Source organism: Aphelocoma coerulescens, chromosome 3, assembly GCF_041296385.1.
Source record: "Aphelocoma coerulescens isolate FSJ_1873_10779 chromosome 3, UR_Acoe_1.0, whole genome shotgun sequence".
Lineage (NCBI taxonomy): Eukaryota > Metazoa > Chordata > Aves > Passeriformes > Corvidae > Aphelocoma > Aphelocoma coerulescens.
The window spans coordinates 78,625,580-78,645,196 of NC_091016.1; the positions used below are offsets into that span (position 1 = coordinate 78,625,580).

Below are 19,617 nucleotides of genomic sequence, written 5' to 3' on the forward strand. Positions count from 1 at the left end.
ATCATATTAATGAGAATTTTATGGAATAGAAGTTGGGTTTTTTTCTTGCAGTATATAGAATCATGAAGGTAGAAAAGATCTCTAAGATTGTCAAGTCCAACTGTCAGATATGCTGTTATTTTCTTTATGTACATGAGATGTAGATGAGACAAAGTATTGTTGCTCTGGGAGTCAATTGTCAAGTAGGATTTTAATTTCTTCAAAGTTTGGTAATCACTATTCTATACTTGATTAAAATTAGGATCTTTTTTTCCTCATTTTAACTATCTTGCACCATTTGGTTTAACATATGGGCCATTAGTCTTTTCCTTGTTAGTGTTTATTTGGTTATCAATTACCTGTTCTGAAATATGTGGTAGAAGTATTATTTCAGTGTATCTTTGTGGGGAATAATCTTTGGTCAATTGTATGCCCTTTAAGCTATGTTGTAAGGAAATATTGTGTAGTTTTCTGCCATAACTGTGAATTTGTTAAATGCTGGACTGCCACTGTACAAATTGGATTTTGAGACTCTAATTTTGGTTTAAAGAACACATATCTCCAGATTTTACCGTTTTTAATGGATTATATTAATGCATTTTTTAAATGTGAAGCATTTTATCTTACTGTTGAGAAATTGTGCAGAAACAAAAACCACAGCAACTTGATACAGTAAATTTTATTAATTATCTTCCTTCTTTTGTAGATATTTGGGCAATCGGCTGCATATTTGCTGAACTGTTGACTTCAGAACCTATATTTCACTGTCGCCAGGAGGATATCAAAACAAGTAATCCTTTTCATCACGATCAGCTAGACCGCATTTTCAGTGTAATGGGATTCCCTGCAGGTAATTTATTTTCATTAAAGCAGCAGACATAGTGCTACTGAGTTGTTTGTTGGGGTTTTTTTCTAAAGGAAATTACTAGTTGTTTTTATAGGTATAAAGCAACTGTCAGTTTGATGGATTTGGAAATGCTGACAATTAAAGAACAATAGCACTGGCCAGCAAACAGGAAGTCAAACAACTCCTGTAGTTATTTCTTCCTGAGTATTACTTAACCTACACATTCAGAACTGTAAATGCTTTTTCTTTTTTCCGCACTACCATAGATAAAGACTGGGAAGACATAAGGAAGATGCCAGAATATCCAACTCTTCAGAAAGATTTTAGAAGAACAACGTAAGTAATGATAATGTAACAACAGTTCATTGAGTGTGGTGGAGGCAGGAATTGGCTCTGACTTTTTGGGGAGGGGATTTTGAAGTATTTGTGTTCAAACAACTGTCCTGTTTGAATTAGCTGGTTTACTTGAATGGTGTTCTCTCCCTCAGCTGCTTGTTAAGAACATCAACTGAATAGCCTCATTTCTCTAGAAGGGGTTGTCATAAGTGTAATTTAGTCTATGGCAGGCACAGACAAATGAGCTTGCTTAACCCATTTTATTACATGTTCAAGATAACTTCATTTTGTGGGAGAAAGAATAGGGAAGCACTGGTATTTTTGACAAGTGGGTATGTGGAGACAGCAATGTATTGCACAGAAATTTCTGTTGAAGGTAACATGATCAGTAGGTTGTGATGCAAAGCCTGTCTGGGATCTGAGAATTTTCCACTTCTACTGTTTCCTGGTGCTTTGGCTAGATGAGTCAAGTGGCAATAATTGATCAGAGCTGGAAAGGAGTCACATGGACTCCTTAAAGTAAGGTAGAGGACGGATTTGGGAGTTTTGGATTCTGTTGCCAGCTCTGACATGGATTCATTACACTGGCTTTACATAAGATATGAAGTTTATCTTTTCTTTGAAGCTTCTTTCTTTTGAAAATGTCTTTAGATAACATCTGGAGTTGTAAATTAAAGGCAAGGCACAGTTTATAAGTATTTAGGGCATTTTTGAATTTGGGAGCTGTAAGGACTGTATGGTTTTCTGCAAGTTGGGGAGACAGAATGGTAATCTAACTGCTCTGCCAAGTTCTAACTGGGTACAACTTAATAGCTTAAATGTTGAGCTGTGACAAACTGCTGAACGTTTTCTGTGGCAGAGTTGCTTTAGAAAAATAGAGTATAAACTTCAAATTGTCTCTCTGTCGTATATCCTTATCAGCAGCTTATCCATATGCTATAAAAGTTGCCTGCTTCATGGAAATAATCTTTACACAGTTGATTGCACTCCTGTTGGTGAAAAGCACACTTTATGTGTGCAACTGCTATGTAAATATCTGACGCATCTTCTGATAGCAGGTTCTTTTTACAGTTTACTTACTGAGGGTTGGGAAATGTTTCTGTGGTCACTTGATAGAGTTACATGTTTTTAATGCACTGTTATTTCAGATGTCTTTCTTTAACTGTATTTTTCAGATATGCCAATAGTAGCCTCATAAAATACATGGAGAAACACAAAGTCAAGCCTGACAGCAAAGTTTTTCTTTTGGTAGGTGCAACTTGAAAATTGCTGTGATGACAGGAATGAAATTGCATTTCTTAAGGGTAATATCTGTATCTGTTCTCCTATCTCATTCCAATGGACACCAATGTTAAAGAAAGCTATTTATCACTAACTGGCCATTTTTGAAATGTGTTTTCTTCATACACATTTTGCTTAAACTGCTGGTATTGAAGATCTGAGAGTCTTCTCTAATTAAGATCTGCAAGACACTTGGATACCCAGCCTTACCTTTAGGTCTCCTGTGCAAATAAGAGAGTGAGTATAATATGTGTCTTGATTCTGTGTGGCTTCAGAGAGCTAAAGAACCCCCAAAAGCTAAAAGAGTTTTGTGAAGAAAGGGAAGAGGAAAGGAGAAATTAATTTCTTGTAGTAATTTGGTTTTCTTTTTCTTCCCTCTGAGAGTAGTCCACCACTGTTCTGGCAATGATTCCAGACAAAATCCCTAAACATATATTTGCTGGTTGCCTAGTTGAGTCATCTGTTGTAGGCCAACACAGGGTTGCTCTGTCTAATACAGCATCATTTCTGGATGCCTCTGTGATGACTTGGTGCTGTCTAAATTTAGGAACGGCGTTCAAAGTGACTTTGCTAATGCTGTGTACAGGGAGGTCTGTAATGAGGCTCTTAGTGCAGCTTGAGTTTCAGTGGTCTGCTTTCAGTTACAAATTCAGCATAGCAGTCATCTCTCTATGTCCTGGCAAAGATTTGCTCTTTGACTCGTTAGTAGTTGCTGGATGATGTCACAAATAGCTGTGGAAACAGAATAGGTTGATACCAAGTGGGTGGAAGGGAAGAATTTCCATAAGAAGAGTGAGACTTGATGAAAAAAAAGAATTAAAATTTCTTAAACTCAGCTTACTGGCCACACATTGGAATCACCTGGAGGGTAAATCTAACTGAAAAGATGACAATTTTAAGAGACATCATTAGTTAGCACATGAATTTCCATGTTTTCCTACTAAAAGTGAAATCCACCAGAAAAGCTGCTGCTGTCAGCTTATATTGCTAATTCATCAAGGCTGAACACTGAGTTGAGAGTCATCTTGGGTGGGTAGGCTGCTTTTCCTAGGGGAAATATTAACCAGATCTCTAAAGAACACCAAAACTACCATACTTTGCTGTTCTTTCTGAATATCGTGAAGAAAACTTAGTTCGCTAAGGAGGGTAATTTGTTAGAATTTTCTCACAGTTCAAGGAGTGAATAAGGGTGGTTTGATGATCAGCCACAGAGACGGAGGCTGATCTCAAATAGGGCAGTCTCCCAGAGTTCTGAATAAGAACACCCGGGAGTGTGGACTACCTTCCTGATATCTCATTGCTGTACTGAGGAGGTTCATGTATTGTGAAGCAGACTCCCTAAAACTCCTTGTTCATATCCAAGGTAGTTATTTTTATGAGGTAACCTCCATTTTGCAGGGTGACCTCTGAAGGCATCTGCTTTGAACAGTCATTGATTGAGACTGTGCTAATGAGTGCAGGAAGTGTGGTACATGGGGAACAGATGGCATCAAGTAGATCAGTGCAGGATAGCAAGTGACTCTTGACAGAGAGAATGATATTATGCCATTCTGCTGATTGACATTGAATGATAATGTCTACATGAAGGGCAGAATGTTTTCCATTCAGGAAGAGGCATCTGTTCTTACTGTCCTGGAAGAGTTACAAGGCATAGTATTCATAGCTGTCATGTCAGGCCAGTGGAGCCTGAGAGAGAGCGAGCTTGAGACCTACTGGGAAGTATGAGATTTTGATGAAGTCTAGTCTCATTGGTTTCCTATGTTGCCTTAGCAGCTGCTGCCCTGAAAGCAAATTGTCTCCAGACATTTTTTTTTATTCATTTTCCCAGAAGCTACAGATAACCAGACTTTCTCAAAGAAGTTGGTTCACAGTAGCATCCCTGATAGGCAGGTTATCTCGCTGGGAGGGATGTTGTGTGTGGTATTACTTGGAATGGGCAAGCTGATTGTATCCTCACAAGTGAAGCAGGAATGCTAAGGGAATGACCAGATCCTTAAAAGGGCCAAGATATCATCAGGTCTTCTGCTGCAGTACATTAACCTTACCCTATGAGTGACAAAGAGTACAGGTCATGTTTGGAGACAGTTCATGATGACAGTGTTATATGGCAGAAAACTGGAGGAGCTTTGTCTCGAGTAGGGCTGCAGCAACGGGGTCTGAGGAAGGAGTCCAGGAAGCAGAGGCTGATGCCCTGTAGTCTTCTGTCAATGATGACATCTGGTACCAAAGATCAGGAGTGGCCTTGTACAGAATATGCATGTTTGTCCCTGCAGTCAAGGTGGAGGAACTGGGAAATTTGCATAACCTGTAGTGGTGCCAAAAGCTGCTCTAGCTGACAAAAAATTTTCATGTAGGGAAAGGTGATTTGAAGTAAAGATACTGAGTACCAAACTATTGTCTGTACTGTGTTGTGTGAGGTCACTGTGTAGAGAGCCAGCATCACATTAGAAGTTCTGTTTGCTAAGATGCACAGAAAATGTAGGGTTAGGAGTTCTCACCACACAAAAATACAGTAAATCAGTGCCCATTCAAACCCTCCAGGTGTGTACAATGCAGGAGTATCTGGAGGTGTATCTAGGCAAGCAGCAGAAATCCATTTAGGAGTTAGTTGCAAATGAACTGATAGGTGGAGAGACAGCCCAAATGGCTCTGTTTTGTTGTCAGTCTGTTGCCCATAAAGTATGGGAATAAGAAGAGTTGGGAAGGAAATGGCAAAAGTACAAAGAATTTTGAGACCTTATCTATCAAGTAGGGTTAACTACAACTATTGAGAAAGATGATTCCCTATATTTCCTTTCTTGAGGGGGGTGAGTGCTTTTACTGAGGCTCTTTACTGTAGCATATATATAGAATATAAAATTGTATGTTAGGTTTTTAATTTATTGGAACAAAAAGCCCTGAATACCCATGCCAAAATCACTTTTTTTTGCTGAATATCCAGGCAGTTTTTGTTGGAGACCTGAAAAAGAGTTTGAGCTGAGATGTCCTTTGCAGAAGGATTTTTATTTTTACTACTGAATTAAGAGAGTATTGTGTGAGAGCAGGATACTGTATAATGTAATTTCAGCACCCAAATTTCCTACTGTAAATTCATCAGAACGTGATAAATAAGTAACTATTTTAAATGATGTGATATGCCTATAATTCCTGTTTTATACTACTAATATATTGTAATCCTCTTTTATAGCCTGCTGCAGTCAAAAGCATTCTGGCTAATAAATTTGTGCTTGTTTTCCTCCTAGCAAAGAGGAAAGGTTACTAGGAAGGGTCTGCTCCTCCTCTTTTTTATTTTGGTACCAATTAGACTGGGTTTGGGAGCTGCATGAGTAGCAGAGTGCTCTGATTCTGGAATGTTGCCAGTGCAAGAAATGAAGATTTATTGTTTCCATCCCTGAAGCGGAGATACGGAGAATCCTGGTCGTGTTCAGTCTGTTCTGACGCTTTTTTGCTTTTGTGTCTGCAGTGTAGAACAGTATAAAAGCTACACACGTACCACAAGAAAAAGCTGTTATTTAGAAATGATGCTTTATGAACCTGTGACAGCTGAATTTAGCGTTGCTTCAGTGCAGTGGTTCAGCCTGAGCAATTAATATTGCCTGGTACACTTAACTGTTTATTACATGAGAAGTACTTCACAACCACAGTACTTTGATGGATGTGCATTGTAGTTCTTGGGAACTTCACTGAACAAGCAATGCTAACTTAGGTTTGTCTGGACAAGCCAGAAATAATTTAGTAATCCACAATCCAAGACATACAAGTCATAGTTTGAAAAATGATAGTTTGATAAGCTTTTTGCTATTTTTAATGTTATGCTTTGCAGCTTCAGAAGCTTCTTACTATGGACCCTACCAAGAGAATTACCTCAGAACAGGCTTTGCAGGACCCTTACTTTCAAGAGGATCCTCTGCCTACATCAGAGTATGTATTCCCTCTTTTGTGCACATCGGGGTGACTTCCTTCTGCTACATGCTAGTCCCTGAAATGACATGATAGCTGAAACATTCACAGATACCTACCTACCTGTGTCCATAAAAAGTTGCAGCTCAGGAATGCTCATTAGAAGCTACAAGTGTAGTAAGAAGTGTTTGTATCTACTGGTGCCAGAACTGAGTGGTCATGAAAAATAACCCAGTACCACACTAATGTTGTAATTCTGAATGTGCTACCAAAGCCGGAGTGACAACATTACTGCAGTATTTAGAGGATCAATCTCTGCCCTCTTCTGTTCTGCCTTACACAGCCTCAGAGCCCTGTTCTCCATTGCCTGGTTGATTGTGCCTCTCCCTAGGAGTGGGCCAGTTCTCTGACCTACAGCCCATTCCCATGCCCTCTTTCACAGGGTAACAGTATGGGAAAAGTGAAGAGGTAAATGGCTGCCTAAAATCCCACAAATCCCTTGTTCAGAAGGCTTGAGAGTACAGAATTTATATCTCTGTATATTTTATTGTCATGAAAAGTTCAAATGATATATTTAGCTCCAGCTGGCAGACTTTGTCAGTTTCTCTTCCCAGTTTTCAGAAGCATGGTGGTGCACAGCATTATGATCCGTATGAACTTGGTGCAGGTAGACTTCTACCTTTGCTTTCACTGTTTCCTTAACTAGCAGGCAACACTAAAAGGAGGGAACAGTCACTGGAATGAAAAAGGAGTCTAGTTGAGACTGGTTGGGTTTTTCAAATTTCTTTTTCTGTTTGAAAAAATCAAACACTACATAGCAGCAAGATTAGGAACTGTTTACACCCTTCTAAAAACCACGTCATGTTGATTGTATTCTGAGTGTTGGCACAGAAATATAAGAAATTTATACTGGTCAAGACCTACCAGTAATTTTCTGCTTAGTGTTTATCTGATGCTGTCCTGTGTAGAGCTGGATAGCTCCCCATGGATTACAGGATAACATGATGATAAACATTAAGGAATGTTCCAAATGCCATTGGCCAGATGAATTTAAAAGTGATCTTTTTTTCCCTAAACCAGACCTGAGAAGCTTATTGAAAGTAACTCTGCAGTTGTAATTGGCAAATATATTGAAGCCTGTTGTAAGCCAAGGCAGGCTCATAAGACACTAATACTCTTTGGATCAGTCCCTTTATTCAGTGAGCCATGCATGTTCCAACTGGGTGTTGTGGAACCTCTGACACTGCGTTTGTTCATTTTGCCATCTGGATCAACAAGTGGTCGTTCTGGCATTTGGGCATGTTCAACCATGCCATGATTTCTAAATGACAGCCTTGTGCCAACAGCAAAGAGATCTGACATTACAATCAGCACCTATCTTGGGTGCTCACACTGCCACTCACTTGTGGAAACAGGATTCGTCAGATAGCAGAAATGAAGTTGTGTGACATGCATTTGTTTTTAACATAGTGTTAAGGAAATGTATGCCATATGTACATATTTGTGGAGTGTTTACTGTTTACTGTGTTTCAGTGTGTTTGCTGGCTGTCAGATTCCATATCCAAAAAGAGAATTCCTCAATGAAGATGAACCTGAAGAGAAAGGGGATAAGGTATAATAAACTCCTTTTTTTGGCTGGTTTTTTTACTTCTAAGTGTGCAATAAGAAAGCATGATGGTGCCAAATGAAAAATACTGAAACATGAAGAGTTAACCAAAAATGTGTTTCTAAGGCAACGCTCTCTTAAAACTGCTTCTCAGACAGTTGAGAAGTGTCAGATGACTTGGGGTGTCTCAGGTGATATCACCAGCATGGTTTGCCCTGACCTGTGGGGAATGAGCTGGAGGGCTCTTCTGTCAGCAGTAGCCTGCTCTCAGTTGCTGTCCTTCCAAGACCTTGCTATCTCCTCCAGCATCACATGATGAAAATACGTTGTGAGCAAACGAAAAGAATGGTATTTTCATTGTATGACTGGCATACATCCAGCCATTTGAATGTAGATGGCTGTTGGGGTCTCAAATAAATAGTGGCAGCCTGCTTCTGGCACTACATCAGAACATTTCGTCCATCTGCACACAGTTTCCTGATCATGTTTTAAGGGCCCGCAGACAAAGGAGTAATAAGGACTGTGAACTGTTCTGGTAGCAGCAATCTGCTCTGAATATTCTCTTTCCCATAGCCCTGTAGACATGGGCAAGAACTTGTTTGTGTGCATAATACATTTTGGTGTGTTTGCAACATAATCTGATCTGCTTCGTGCATGTAGCTCAGCTGAGCTACGTGACCACAGTGATTGTCCCATAGTGCTGTGAAGGCTGGACAATGGTGCTACAGTGTAGGAAACAGTGTTATTTTCACTGAACAGGGTACAGTGAGGCACCAACAGTGATGTATAGCTAACAAAATGTGCAGAGAACAGTCTTGAACTGTAGTTATCTGAGGACTACGTGAGAAGGACTGTTGTCTTTTGGAAAAACCATTTGACTACATGAACGTTCTGTTTTCAGTTTTCTGTGTAGCATGACTAACTAGGAGTTTAAAACTGTATTTCAGAGAGCAAATTTTGTTTTCAGAACTGATATTGCAGATTCTTCTGTACTGAGAGCAAGTGGTAGTATCCCTGAGTTTTGTGTCCAGATAGTTTTTTCCAAAGGAGGAAACAGGCTCCTGGGCAAAAATAAAATGTCATGATGTCATGAAATTTTCATTTCAAAAAATGAAAGTCATGATACTGATTTGTTTGTAATTTAGTTACTAGTTTTGCTTCAACTCTCACAGCTTCAAAAAACAAGAAGAAACCTTATGAATTCAAATTACTCTGGCTTTTTTATATTTAAGTCCATGTACTTCAAAGTAAATATCTGTCTTTTCCCTGAGAGTGTTTCAGGGATGATGACAATAGCATGCTTATATTTAAAACAGCCAATATATAAATGGTCTTTGAGATTGTTGAGGACAGTCAGGTATTTATGCACGCTCCAAATTAAACTTTTTTTAGACCATTTAGGTAATATAAGTCACACATTACTCATTGAATGTGTTCCCACAGTGTAGAAAGTGTGGGGGTAAAAGCTGTTCTGGAAGTTGAATCTGTGCCATGTTTTGCTGCTTTATGACATAAATGAAAGGGTTTTTTGGTTTTATTTTTTTTTAAACTGGTTCCTTACTGGTTTGTTTTTAAAATTGTAAATATCTGTATAGTCATTTGGAAACCTGGAGAAGTTGTCTGTGTTTGTTTATTTGGAACTTGCATCTGAAGTAACACTTAGCATAAGCATCCATTCTCCAATATTGTTAACTGTTAGTCAGCAAGGCTAAAATGAGGGTTTGTAAAACATTTAAATTCTGTTAGGCAATTTTCTGCTAGGTTTGTTTCTAGGTAGGACTAAAATTTCATTTTGGTAATTTGTGCCTGAGAGGTGACATATGGTAATGTGTTGTTAAGTGTAGACCTTTCACAAGTTCAGTCATTTAGGAACTGCCATGAGCCAGAGTGACCAGAGGACAGTATTTTTGCTGGCGAAAGCCATTTTTGTGCAGTAAGGCAGGGCAGCCAGACCCCAGCTGGAGACTGACAGAGCAGGTCTCAGTCTCTACCCAGGCAGCAGCAGCAGTAGTTCCACACAAGAACAAGCTCAGGCTAGTCAACTAAATTTTGTGCTAAAATCTGAAGCACAAAACCTGAGACCTACAATAAACTCTTGCCTTTAATTGTGAGAGTCCCTTCAATATTTGTTTGCACCTTAAAAAATTGCAGTTTTTCAGCTCACACAGTAGTAACTCCCTTACTTGCATCCAAACACTCCTATAAAACCACAAATTTCAGAATTCTAACGCAAAGAGTACCTTAGTTATTGGTGTCTTGTTTGTGTAAGTGAAGCTCAAACGATTATGAAAAATAAATTGCTTCTTAATAGCTTTTTTTACAAGCTAGTTTGATTAACTTTTTAAATGATTGAAGTTTAAATCTCCCAGGAAGTAGAACCTGACTGAGATGAGATTTGAGGACTACATGCAGGAGGATAGATTATGGGTTTTGCTAAATGTGAAATGGAATTGCAAGCCCTCCTCTTAAGTCCTTGAAGATGCAAGCCTTCTTTGTTATCTTAAATGAATACATCACTGCAAATTTTGTCTGAATGTATCTTGGGAGACCATTGTGATGACTGGCATAGATGCAGATCTTTTATGTCATTTATCTGAGGTAACTAAAAGCCTCTTGGTGATGGGGGCATCAAGGATTTTCTGCTAGTGGCAACTGGTTGTCAAGATTTCTGAAAAACTAATAAAGTGAGCTTTTTATTAAAAGGCTGCCATACTAAAGCTTTGATCATTACATAAGCGGATATACTGGGGGGAAAAAGCTCTACCCTGGAATGTTCCCTACAGTATATTAGGGGAAGGGTAGTAAGTCTTTTTAATTCAATCCATGTCATTTGAAGGTTTTTTTCCATGATGAGCAAGTGACATATCTCACATTTGGAGTGAAATTGCTTTCCCTTGCAATTCTCTTAGGTGGTTTAGTGCTCTGATGCAGGAGCCATCCCTGGTGTTTGAAAGCAAATGAATGTGTTGTCTTTCCCAGAACTGTCTTTCCCATGGAGGGCAGAGTTGCACTCTGTTGATTTTCTGACCTTCCCTCCACTTCCTCAAATACTCCTTTTAGTCTGTAGGCCTCTGAAGCCAGAAGAGCTCCCTATATCTTTTACTCTTGTGTTCTCCTTCTTAACCTTTATTCTCCCTTCTGTGACGCTTTTCTCTGTTTCTTTTCCTGCTAGGTCCCAGTGTCATCTTAATTATCTGGCTTCTCTTCCTTTGCTAGTCTTCTCCTCCCCTTGGCAGATTCTTCTTTCAGTTGTTTCCTCCTCTTTCATCTTCAACATCTCTGGTCTATTTTCACTTTTCTGCTATTTCAATAAGATTTTCTGATGCTATACATTGTTCATCATGCTGGGCCCTATTCCCAGTACAGCACTCCCTGCAGTGTACTTAAAAGCACAGGAGACCGAAATCATAATGAAACCTGTTTCTGGTTTTGCCACAGAATTTCCTTGCAACCAGGAAGGCATGATATAACTTTGGTCTCAATTTGCTTACTTTTCTGGCAGTAATGCTGTCAGCCTTCTTCAGGTGAAAAGTGAAAGTTTGAAAAGTGGTTTTGATTCTTAGTGAACAAGGCCATTGAAGCTCTTAGAACAACTTACTGTGGTTCCCCATGTCTGCCACTGAACACTAGTGAAATTTTGGGCGTTTTGATTTCGTTCATTAGGTGATTACTGCTTTATAAATGGTTCCTTTTATCCTCTCTGAGCTGTAGGAGGCACTAGACTGTCTTTCCAGTTTAAGTCCAGCTTGTTTCATTAAAAAAGCGAAATGACCACAAGTTGGATACCCCCACAAGGTGTGCAAGTCTGTTCTGAGAGTGAACTTCACCCAGCATTCAGCCTTGCTGTGTTTTCCCATTGGGCAGATGGGCCTGCCTCCCCCTCGGTGATGCCAGGGTTGGCAGCTCCATGAAGCTCACAAACCTAGCTCAGAGCAAGTGACTGTGTTGTGTCACTTCTTCCCTCAGAATCAGCAGCAGCAGAATCAGCATCAGCAGCAAACAGCACCTCAGCAGCAGCCGCAGGCAGCGCCGCAGCAGCCGCAGCAGCAGCAGCAGAACAGCACCCAGACCAACGGGACGGCGGCGGGCGCCGGCGCGGGAGGAGGCGGTGCCGGCGCGGGGCTCCAGCACAGCCAGGACTCCAGCCTCAACCAGGTGCCTCCGAACAAGAAACCACGCATAGGGCCTTCAGGCGCTAACTCAGGCGGGCCTGTCATGCCTACAGATTATCAGGTACCTCTGGAAATTTTTCTGCTTCTGATATATAGGGCCAAGGGCCAAAATGTCATTTTTCCCCTTCCCCACTGCAAGAACAGATCACGTTTTAATGAATTTTTGATGTAACCTGAGGCGTGCTGAGGTTTTGTTCTGTGATTGGTAATTCTCAATAGAATACCAGTTTGAGTTGTATCTACTGCATCCTGTAAAGTGTTGAGGAGTAGTCCACTCCAGGAAAGCACTTAAATATTTGCTTAACTTTATATTTTAGAGTAACCTTGCTGAAGCCAGTGGATGTAAATGCTGCATTGCATCAAGTTCAGGATACTCAGGTCTTGGCATTATTAAATCCCATGTGAGGAGCAGATGTGAGATGATCCTGAGAAGGAGAAGCAAAGATAGAATCAGGCTTTCCCATTTCATTCCTCATATTGTCACATGTATGAAGTGGTGCTGTAGTTTATTCTGGTATCTTTCCAAGTCTGGTTCTAATGTTAAAGAAAAAATGAATGTAAGCACAGGAATGACAATTCGGTTCATCCATTTGATTCATGCCAAAGTAGGGCACAAAGACATGCATTGTTTCTAATGGGACCAAAGTAGAACAGATTTAATGTTTTCCAGTACAGTAGCATTCATAAGGAAAAGCACTATCATTGAATCATTTTTGAATTGGCATAATTTTATTTGCTTACTAGAATTTTATTTCCCACCAAAAAAGTAACTTACATTAACTATGGAAAGCATTGAACTTACCAGGATCTTCAGTACTTGAGTTTATACTTGCTGCAGCAGTAATTAGTTGAAAGAAGAATAAAAAAAGGTAGATATTAAGGGTAAATTTTAAATTATGTTAGGGCATCCGTCTGCTTCTAGCCTCCAAGGGGATCCTGCCTTGGAGAATGGTCTTTTCAGGCTGCTTTGAAGTTAAAATAAGTAGGTTTTAAGGCACCCAGCTCTAGAGTTGTCTTGACTTAGCCCTCCAGACCTTCTCCACAAACAATTGATTACTCAGTGCCAGACATACTTCTCCTATTTTTGTTTGACTCTTTGAGTTACAAATGGTCATGAAGGCATTGAGGGCAATTTAAAGAGAAAGACAACTAGGTTTCTTCTTTGAAAAGTTCCAGACAGGCTTCAGGCCTGGACAGATCAGTACAGCTGTCTGACTGCACAGTATTTATGGCTGGTCTGGTTTGGTCTGTACTTTGAGGACTGGTGTGCTGCATTTGATGATATCCATTATAGAATTCTTAACCAGCTCTCTGAATTGTTGGCAGACTTCCCCCTCACAAGTTGCTAGCAGTCTAAATATTCTTTTTTTTCAGATTTTTTTTACACTCTATGACACTTTCCTTCTAAACTTTAACAGAACAGGCATCAAAATCATCATCTGTATGTTTCCTTTACACCATTCAATAAATTGTGTGGTCTGACCATTTTTATGCTTGTGTTTGGCTATCTGCCTTTAACTTCTTGGTGACTATCTTCTGTTCCAGAAAGGAATGTCTGCAATTTGTCCAAGTCTGACTTTGTTAAAAACAAATTCTCATATGTGGAACAAAAATAAGCATGGGCTAGTTAATGCATTCTTGTAGTCTTATGGCATTAATTTTACTCCATTTTATCTTATTCAGAAGTAGGTAGAAGATTCCCTTTGCTTTGCGTTTCATTTCATTTAGGTCTAAAGTATATGTTGCAGTTTTTTTGTCATTCACCAGCCTCAATATATGTTGCTTTCAGAAATGACAGTGCATTGTTGAATTTTAGTAAGCCTTTCTTATGTGACCTTGGGTATTTTGCTTAACAAGGTGAGGTGATGCTTTTCATCCAGAAAGAGCTCCTACAAAGTCATAGCATTTATGACAATTCTTTTTCTTTCCCATTATAAGTAGAAAATATTTCCAGAATTTTGGGAAAAATGTCAGGTTTCAGACACTGTGCTACATAACCAGCCTAATTATGGGGATTGCGGTGGGGTTTACGTTGCTGGAGAGTCTCCTGTCCATTCAGCAGTACTTCTCATGCCAAGTGATTTTGCAACTGGCATTATTGGGCAGCTCATGAGTAATTCTGGATGGGGAATGGTAATGGTAATGAAAGGGCAAATTCAGCAGGCTGGAGGCTGCAAGATCCATGAATTTGTCTTGCTGAGATTGGAGTCCACTGCACTGATTGTCCCAGGAGGGGAAAAAAAGACATTCAAGAAAATGAATGTAAGGTTATGTACATATACACGCCCATCTTTAAGCAGTTCTCCTTGTTTGCAGTGGGTAAGGAAGCAGGTTGAAAGTCTCGCTTAAAATTATATTATCTTAATGGAGAATTTTTCATTTAGATAAATTGAGTAACTCTTAATTAATGGTTGCCTTTTTCTCAGAAAAGAATAAAATTTTTCTCTGTAACATTTAGTATTGCCTATCTTGAGAAGGTAGTTTGTGGCCTTAGCAGTTTGGTTTTGCATTAATAGCATTTACAATAATGATATATGTAAGTTTAAGAAACAGATGAATTTTGAAAGGGAGTCTGCTCTCTTCTCCCTTGTGTATTTTTTCTTCAGAAAATGGGTGTATAGATGGAGACATCTATAGGTGTCTCCTAGAGTTCTTGTGCGTTTTGTGTGCTGTGTTAAAGCTGATTGCAGATCAGAATGAGGACTTGTTTTATGGGACCCCAAATAATAGCACTATTTAGTCAGCTTCCCCAAAAATCATGTTTTAATGACCACCAGCGAGGTTAAAATTTTCCTGAGCTGCATGGTCCTGATAGGCTGGGTTTCATTCCTTTGATCCTTCTCTTTTTTTCCTGCAGCACTCCAGCTCACGCCTGAGTTACCAAAGCAACATTCAGGGATCTTCTCAGTCCCAGAGTACAATGGGCTATTCCACATCGTCTCAGCAGAGCTCTCAGTATCACCAATCTCATCAGTCTCACAGGTACTGAGAGGCCTGATAGGCTGCACTCAGAAAGGAATGGACTAGAAGCCAGAAGACTCCAGCAATATGAAGTTCATAATGATGAGAAGACCAAAAATACAAACTATGATGCAGAATTAAAATTCATGATGACAAAAGGAAAACTTCACTCACTGAAGACTTCCCCCACCCCTGCCTCATCCCCATCCCTTTATTGCCATAAAGGAGATTCTTGTGAAGTTTTCCTTCCTCTCTGCCCTTGCATGTGCTCCATTGTGGTTACTCTAATGAACCCTTCTGATCTGAACCCAGCACTTAACTTCTTTAACCTTTGGAATTTTGAAGGATTCCTGGTGCACCTTCCTTATGCTGTAGTGATTGCCATAAATCTGTCTTTTCAATCTCTTTGATGGGATTTTAAAGTTTTAAAATCTTGAACTCCCAGGCTTTCAAGCTTGTATATAGTTAGTTTTATACTAGGCAAACCAGTTTAGCTATACAGGTATATTGCACCTTTTTAAAGCACTATGTTATTTTCACAGGATATTACTGTTTTGCTCATGGATGTCAAGAACAGCAAAATTTTACTGTTCCAGAGTATTTTACTATTCTGTTTTTATTAGTCTAGTTTTCAGGCAAAGTATTAAAAATAAAAAATTTTAAAAATTAATAAAATGAAAAAAGAAAAATGAAAAAGAAGAAAACCCACCCAAGTCTCTGCAGCGACAGATACGCTTCATGCTACTGGACTGAACGCCAAACAGAAGATTGCTGATATTTCTTAACTCATTCACATTGAATTCTTGAAATCACAGTGATCATGCTCTGACTAGTTTTAAATTAAGCATTACTTTAAATGAAACCAGGACAGTCACATAAAAAGGAGATGCTTTCAGGATCTGTTGGAACAGGAGAATGGAATGTCTTCCCAGGCTGGACACCAAAATAGTCAGGAAAATGTATTTACTGCCCTCAAGTCTCAGTAGGAATGTGGATGACGGGCTTTTTCTGTTTTTCTGCTAAGTAGCTTATTAATGTGTGTGAGCGTTCTGTAAATTTAGCTTTCTTTCACATTCCTGAGTCAGTTCTCAAAATTTAAAGGTGACAGAAATACTAAGACTTGCAAAAACAAATGCATTTAATCATTTTATGTTAGAATTTATAATTAAGAGAAATTATTGTGCAGATTGAAAAGCATGTTGAAAATTTTTCCTTTTTCTTGTTTATAATGCATATTCTGTGTTCCTCACATCGCTGTGATTAACCAGATTAGTTACACCAGATGCGCTTGATTGCACTGAAATGTTTCTTTTTCCCTAGAGCAAACATGTTTTGATTGTGCCTAAGGGACTGTAAGTGGATGGGTAGCTGGCAGAAAATCCCTAGTAATTAAGCAAGAGTTCAGAAGCATAATCAGAGGATTATTGTCCAACTTCTGGAACCACAGTTATTTGAAGAGACACAACATATAATTTGGGACAGCTTCATTTTTGCTTCAGCCTTCAGAAATGAGGCTGACTCTTGTGGCAGAAAACCTGGAGGAATGCATTTAGAAAACTACTGGCAGTGTAAAACGAGTGAGCTTCTACAGCTGGTGTCCAGAGAAGAGGTGAAGTGAGAAGAGTTTCGATGTAAATGATCAGTGTTCCAGGTTTTTTTACTGCAGAGTGTTCTCTTCTGTCCTGTGCCCAAACAAAAAAAACTGTGTGCCCGTACGCATTCACATTGAAGTTGTGATCAGATGTAGCAAGATGAGTAGATGTGTTTGCTCTGAGGAGAATGCTTTTCATCACAGCTAGTCACATACATGGTTCTACTGGATTTGATCTCCCAATCACGTTTAGTGCCCCCTTTCTCCTCAAACTCGTGTTGTTTTCCTACTTTTTGTGAGCAGTTGTTTTGCTTTGGCAATACCTACCATCATGTGATTTTGACAACGCCCAGCTGCTCTGGAAAAGCAACCACAACCTGCTTTTGTCATCAAATGGATAAGAAGGTGGTGAAAAATTAAATGAAGCAATTGGAAGGAAAAAATATTTCTGGGAGAAAAGAATCTCCTGAAGGATACTTCCACTGTGTAACCCTTGAAATGCTACATTTTATACATACTGTAGTACCCTGTTTGAAAGAACAGGTTTTAATTGTTCCTTTATTTCAGTGACTTCGGGGTGACATTCTTTCTGTCTCACCCCTTACTGATGTTAGGATGAGGTACTTTTGATCAAATGGATATTTGGCCAATGCCATTAAGTAACATTTCTTTTATACTTCCACAATTTGAATGTCACATTCCTGGAAATTAACTTATGGCAAAGTGATTCTTGTCCCCTCCTGTTCTTTTCATCCTTCTGTTCTCTCAAAATTATTTTGTCTTTTCTACTACAGTTATCTAACGTTTCTTCTCCCTGCTGTGACTTGCAGTTGATCATCAAAATTCATACAAGATCAGGAGGTGGCAGGGAACCATATGGTTAGTTAAGGTTGGCTCTTGTGCCAATAAGGCAAAATCATGGTGTAGATTAATCGGTGTGTAGAGTGTGAAACTTCACAGCAATGTAAGGTGCTTTAATTGAGTGAGCTTCCAGCTTCTAGAGTGACTGCCACAACCTCTTTAAGCTGCACTTGCATTTCTTGCCTTGGTTAGGTTGATAGATGACCACATGCCATTCCTCTCTCTAGCTTTAGTGTGCACAGGTGAAGCTGAGCTGACTTCCTCCATTCCCTCAAATTCACAACCAGGAGGAGAACAAATAAAAGCAACAGTGCTGGCTGCAAAATGTAGGCTCTGCACACTCTTGTAGTCCTTTCGTGGTGGTGAAATAATTCGCCTTTTCTTGGGAGCTTGATGCATGCTGCCAGGGTGGGTGGCAGTCCTAGTGGAAGAAGCCTTGCTGCCTAGGGGTTATCCCATGAGGTAAAAACTCTCCACTTTCAGAAGTGAATAGTGCAGTTTGTCATGGGAAACCAGGACCATGTCTTTTTTATGTTATTTTTTGCCTGTGCAGTTTCATTATTACTCAGCTCTGTCTCTGCCCATAACCTGTAGACCCTCACCAAAGTGTTTCACACTTGTACTGAGAGGCGCAGAGCTGTCTTCTCCATCCTGGTGGGAGAGTGGGCTGCTGAGTACAGCTTTTCCCATTGTGGCTCGGAGGAAACAAATGTGGGGAATTAATGGGATGAGCAGCCTGGTCCGCGTTGGTGAATTTTATGTAGCACAAACTGCACAATGAAGGAAAAATATAGGGAAAGCTGCGAGTCCTGCACTGTATCTGTGACACTGTATCTGGGGAGGGGGAGGGAAGCGCATTCATAGCGGGAGGGGTGGTGGGAAGCTAGAAGTGTTCAAATATGTATGATATTTTATATAAACATAATAAGCTTAGTTCCCCTTCATAATCTTCAGGAATGGTACTTTAACACCATTAAGCAAAGAATTGTTTTAGGGTTAAATAAATGTATTGTACATAAGGCCATACGTAATCTTCTAAAATATGTCGCCAGACAAGAGCGATGTGTATTACTATATGAAAAAAGTCCTTAATGCACTGTTATCTCCTAAATATTTAGTAGTAAATTAATGCTATTTAATTTTTTTAAAAATTTGTCTTGTGTAGACACTAAAAAGTATTACACAAAATCTGGACAGAACATGTCCTTTTTAACAGCAATTTAAAGAACTTTTTATATATGTAAGGTAGTAACTTTTCAAATTGTTCTAGTTGTATATTCCCATGTTTACTATTTGTGGAAGTGTGCCTGTCTCTACTCAGTTATTTTTTTTCCTATTATTTCATGCACGCATCTTTCATTTTTGTAGTTTCCATTAGAAATTACTGTGTATGCGCCTGGTGCTGCCACAAAACTTTGCCGCTCTAGATCTGTGGTGGCCACATTCAGCAGTGCCCGTGCCAATGGGCTACCAAAACCACAAAGCAAAATACTTGTTTCTCATTCTAGAGTTGAGAGTTTACTGCTTTTGAGTTGTCCTGATGTCACTCTTGAAATGACTGTTAAAACTAAGCTATGAGTTCATTGCATTTATTTTATATTCTTGGTTGTAATGAAATGGAATTGACTTTGCTTCAGTGTGAATTTTTTTAATAAAATAATATACATTTGTAATAATAATAAAAAGTTCAAATCAAACAACTGTGCAGAAAAGTTTCTGTAAACATAACTTTGGGCTACCAATAGGGAAATACAGGCCACAAAATTACAGTTGTAATTATATTCAGGATGTTTATGATATCATACACCACACAAAACAAAGCTTGCAAAACCTCAGAGTTGAAATCACAGCTTTTAAAATGCCCATGAGGATATTCACGGGTATGTATCTATCAATAGAATGAAACCTTATGGAAAACAGGATTGATGGAGTGTTCTCTTAGGTTTTGCTCTCTGCTTCTAAGTGTGCCACACCAATGCCACTTGCTGAGATTCATTATTACTTGTGTGACAACCCTTATAGATGCATCTTCTGAAAAAGAAAGCTGGTTTACTCTATTCTGGAAATAACTACCTTCCTACTT

General features: G+C 39.3%; 1 protein-coding gene across 2 annotated transcripts in view; it reads left to right on the top strand.

The window, feature by feature from the left end:
* The window catches only part of CDK19 (cyclin dependent kinase 19), a 120,998-nt gene extending 101,685 nt beyond the window's left edge, over positions 1 to 19,313 (top strand). For both annotated transcript variants that reach the window (XM_069010983.1, XM_069010984.1), the window contains exons 7-13: positions 686 to 829; positions 1,093 to 1,162; positions 2,338 to 2,410; positions 6,267 to 6,364; positions 7,877 to 7,955; positions 11,916 to 12,182; positions 14,979 to 19,313. In XM_069010983.1, the coding sequence (XP_068867084.1) occupies positions 686 to 829; positions 1,093 to 1,162; positions 2,338 to 2,410; positions 6,267 to 6,364; positions 7,877 to 7,955; positions 11,916 to 12,182; positions 14,979 to 15,110 (863 nt within the window). In that variant the 3' untranslated portion in view covers positions 15,111 to 19,313. The remainder of the gene's footprint in view (positions 1 to 685; positions 830 to 1,092; positions 1,163 to 2,337; positions 2,411 to 6,266; positions 6,365 to 7,876; positions 7,956 to 11,915; positions 12,183 to 14,978) is intronic.
* The last annotated feature ends 304 nt before the right edge of the window (positions 19,314 to 19,617 follow it).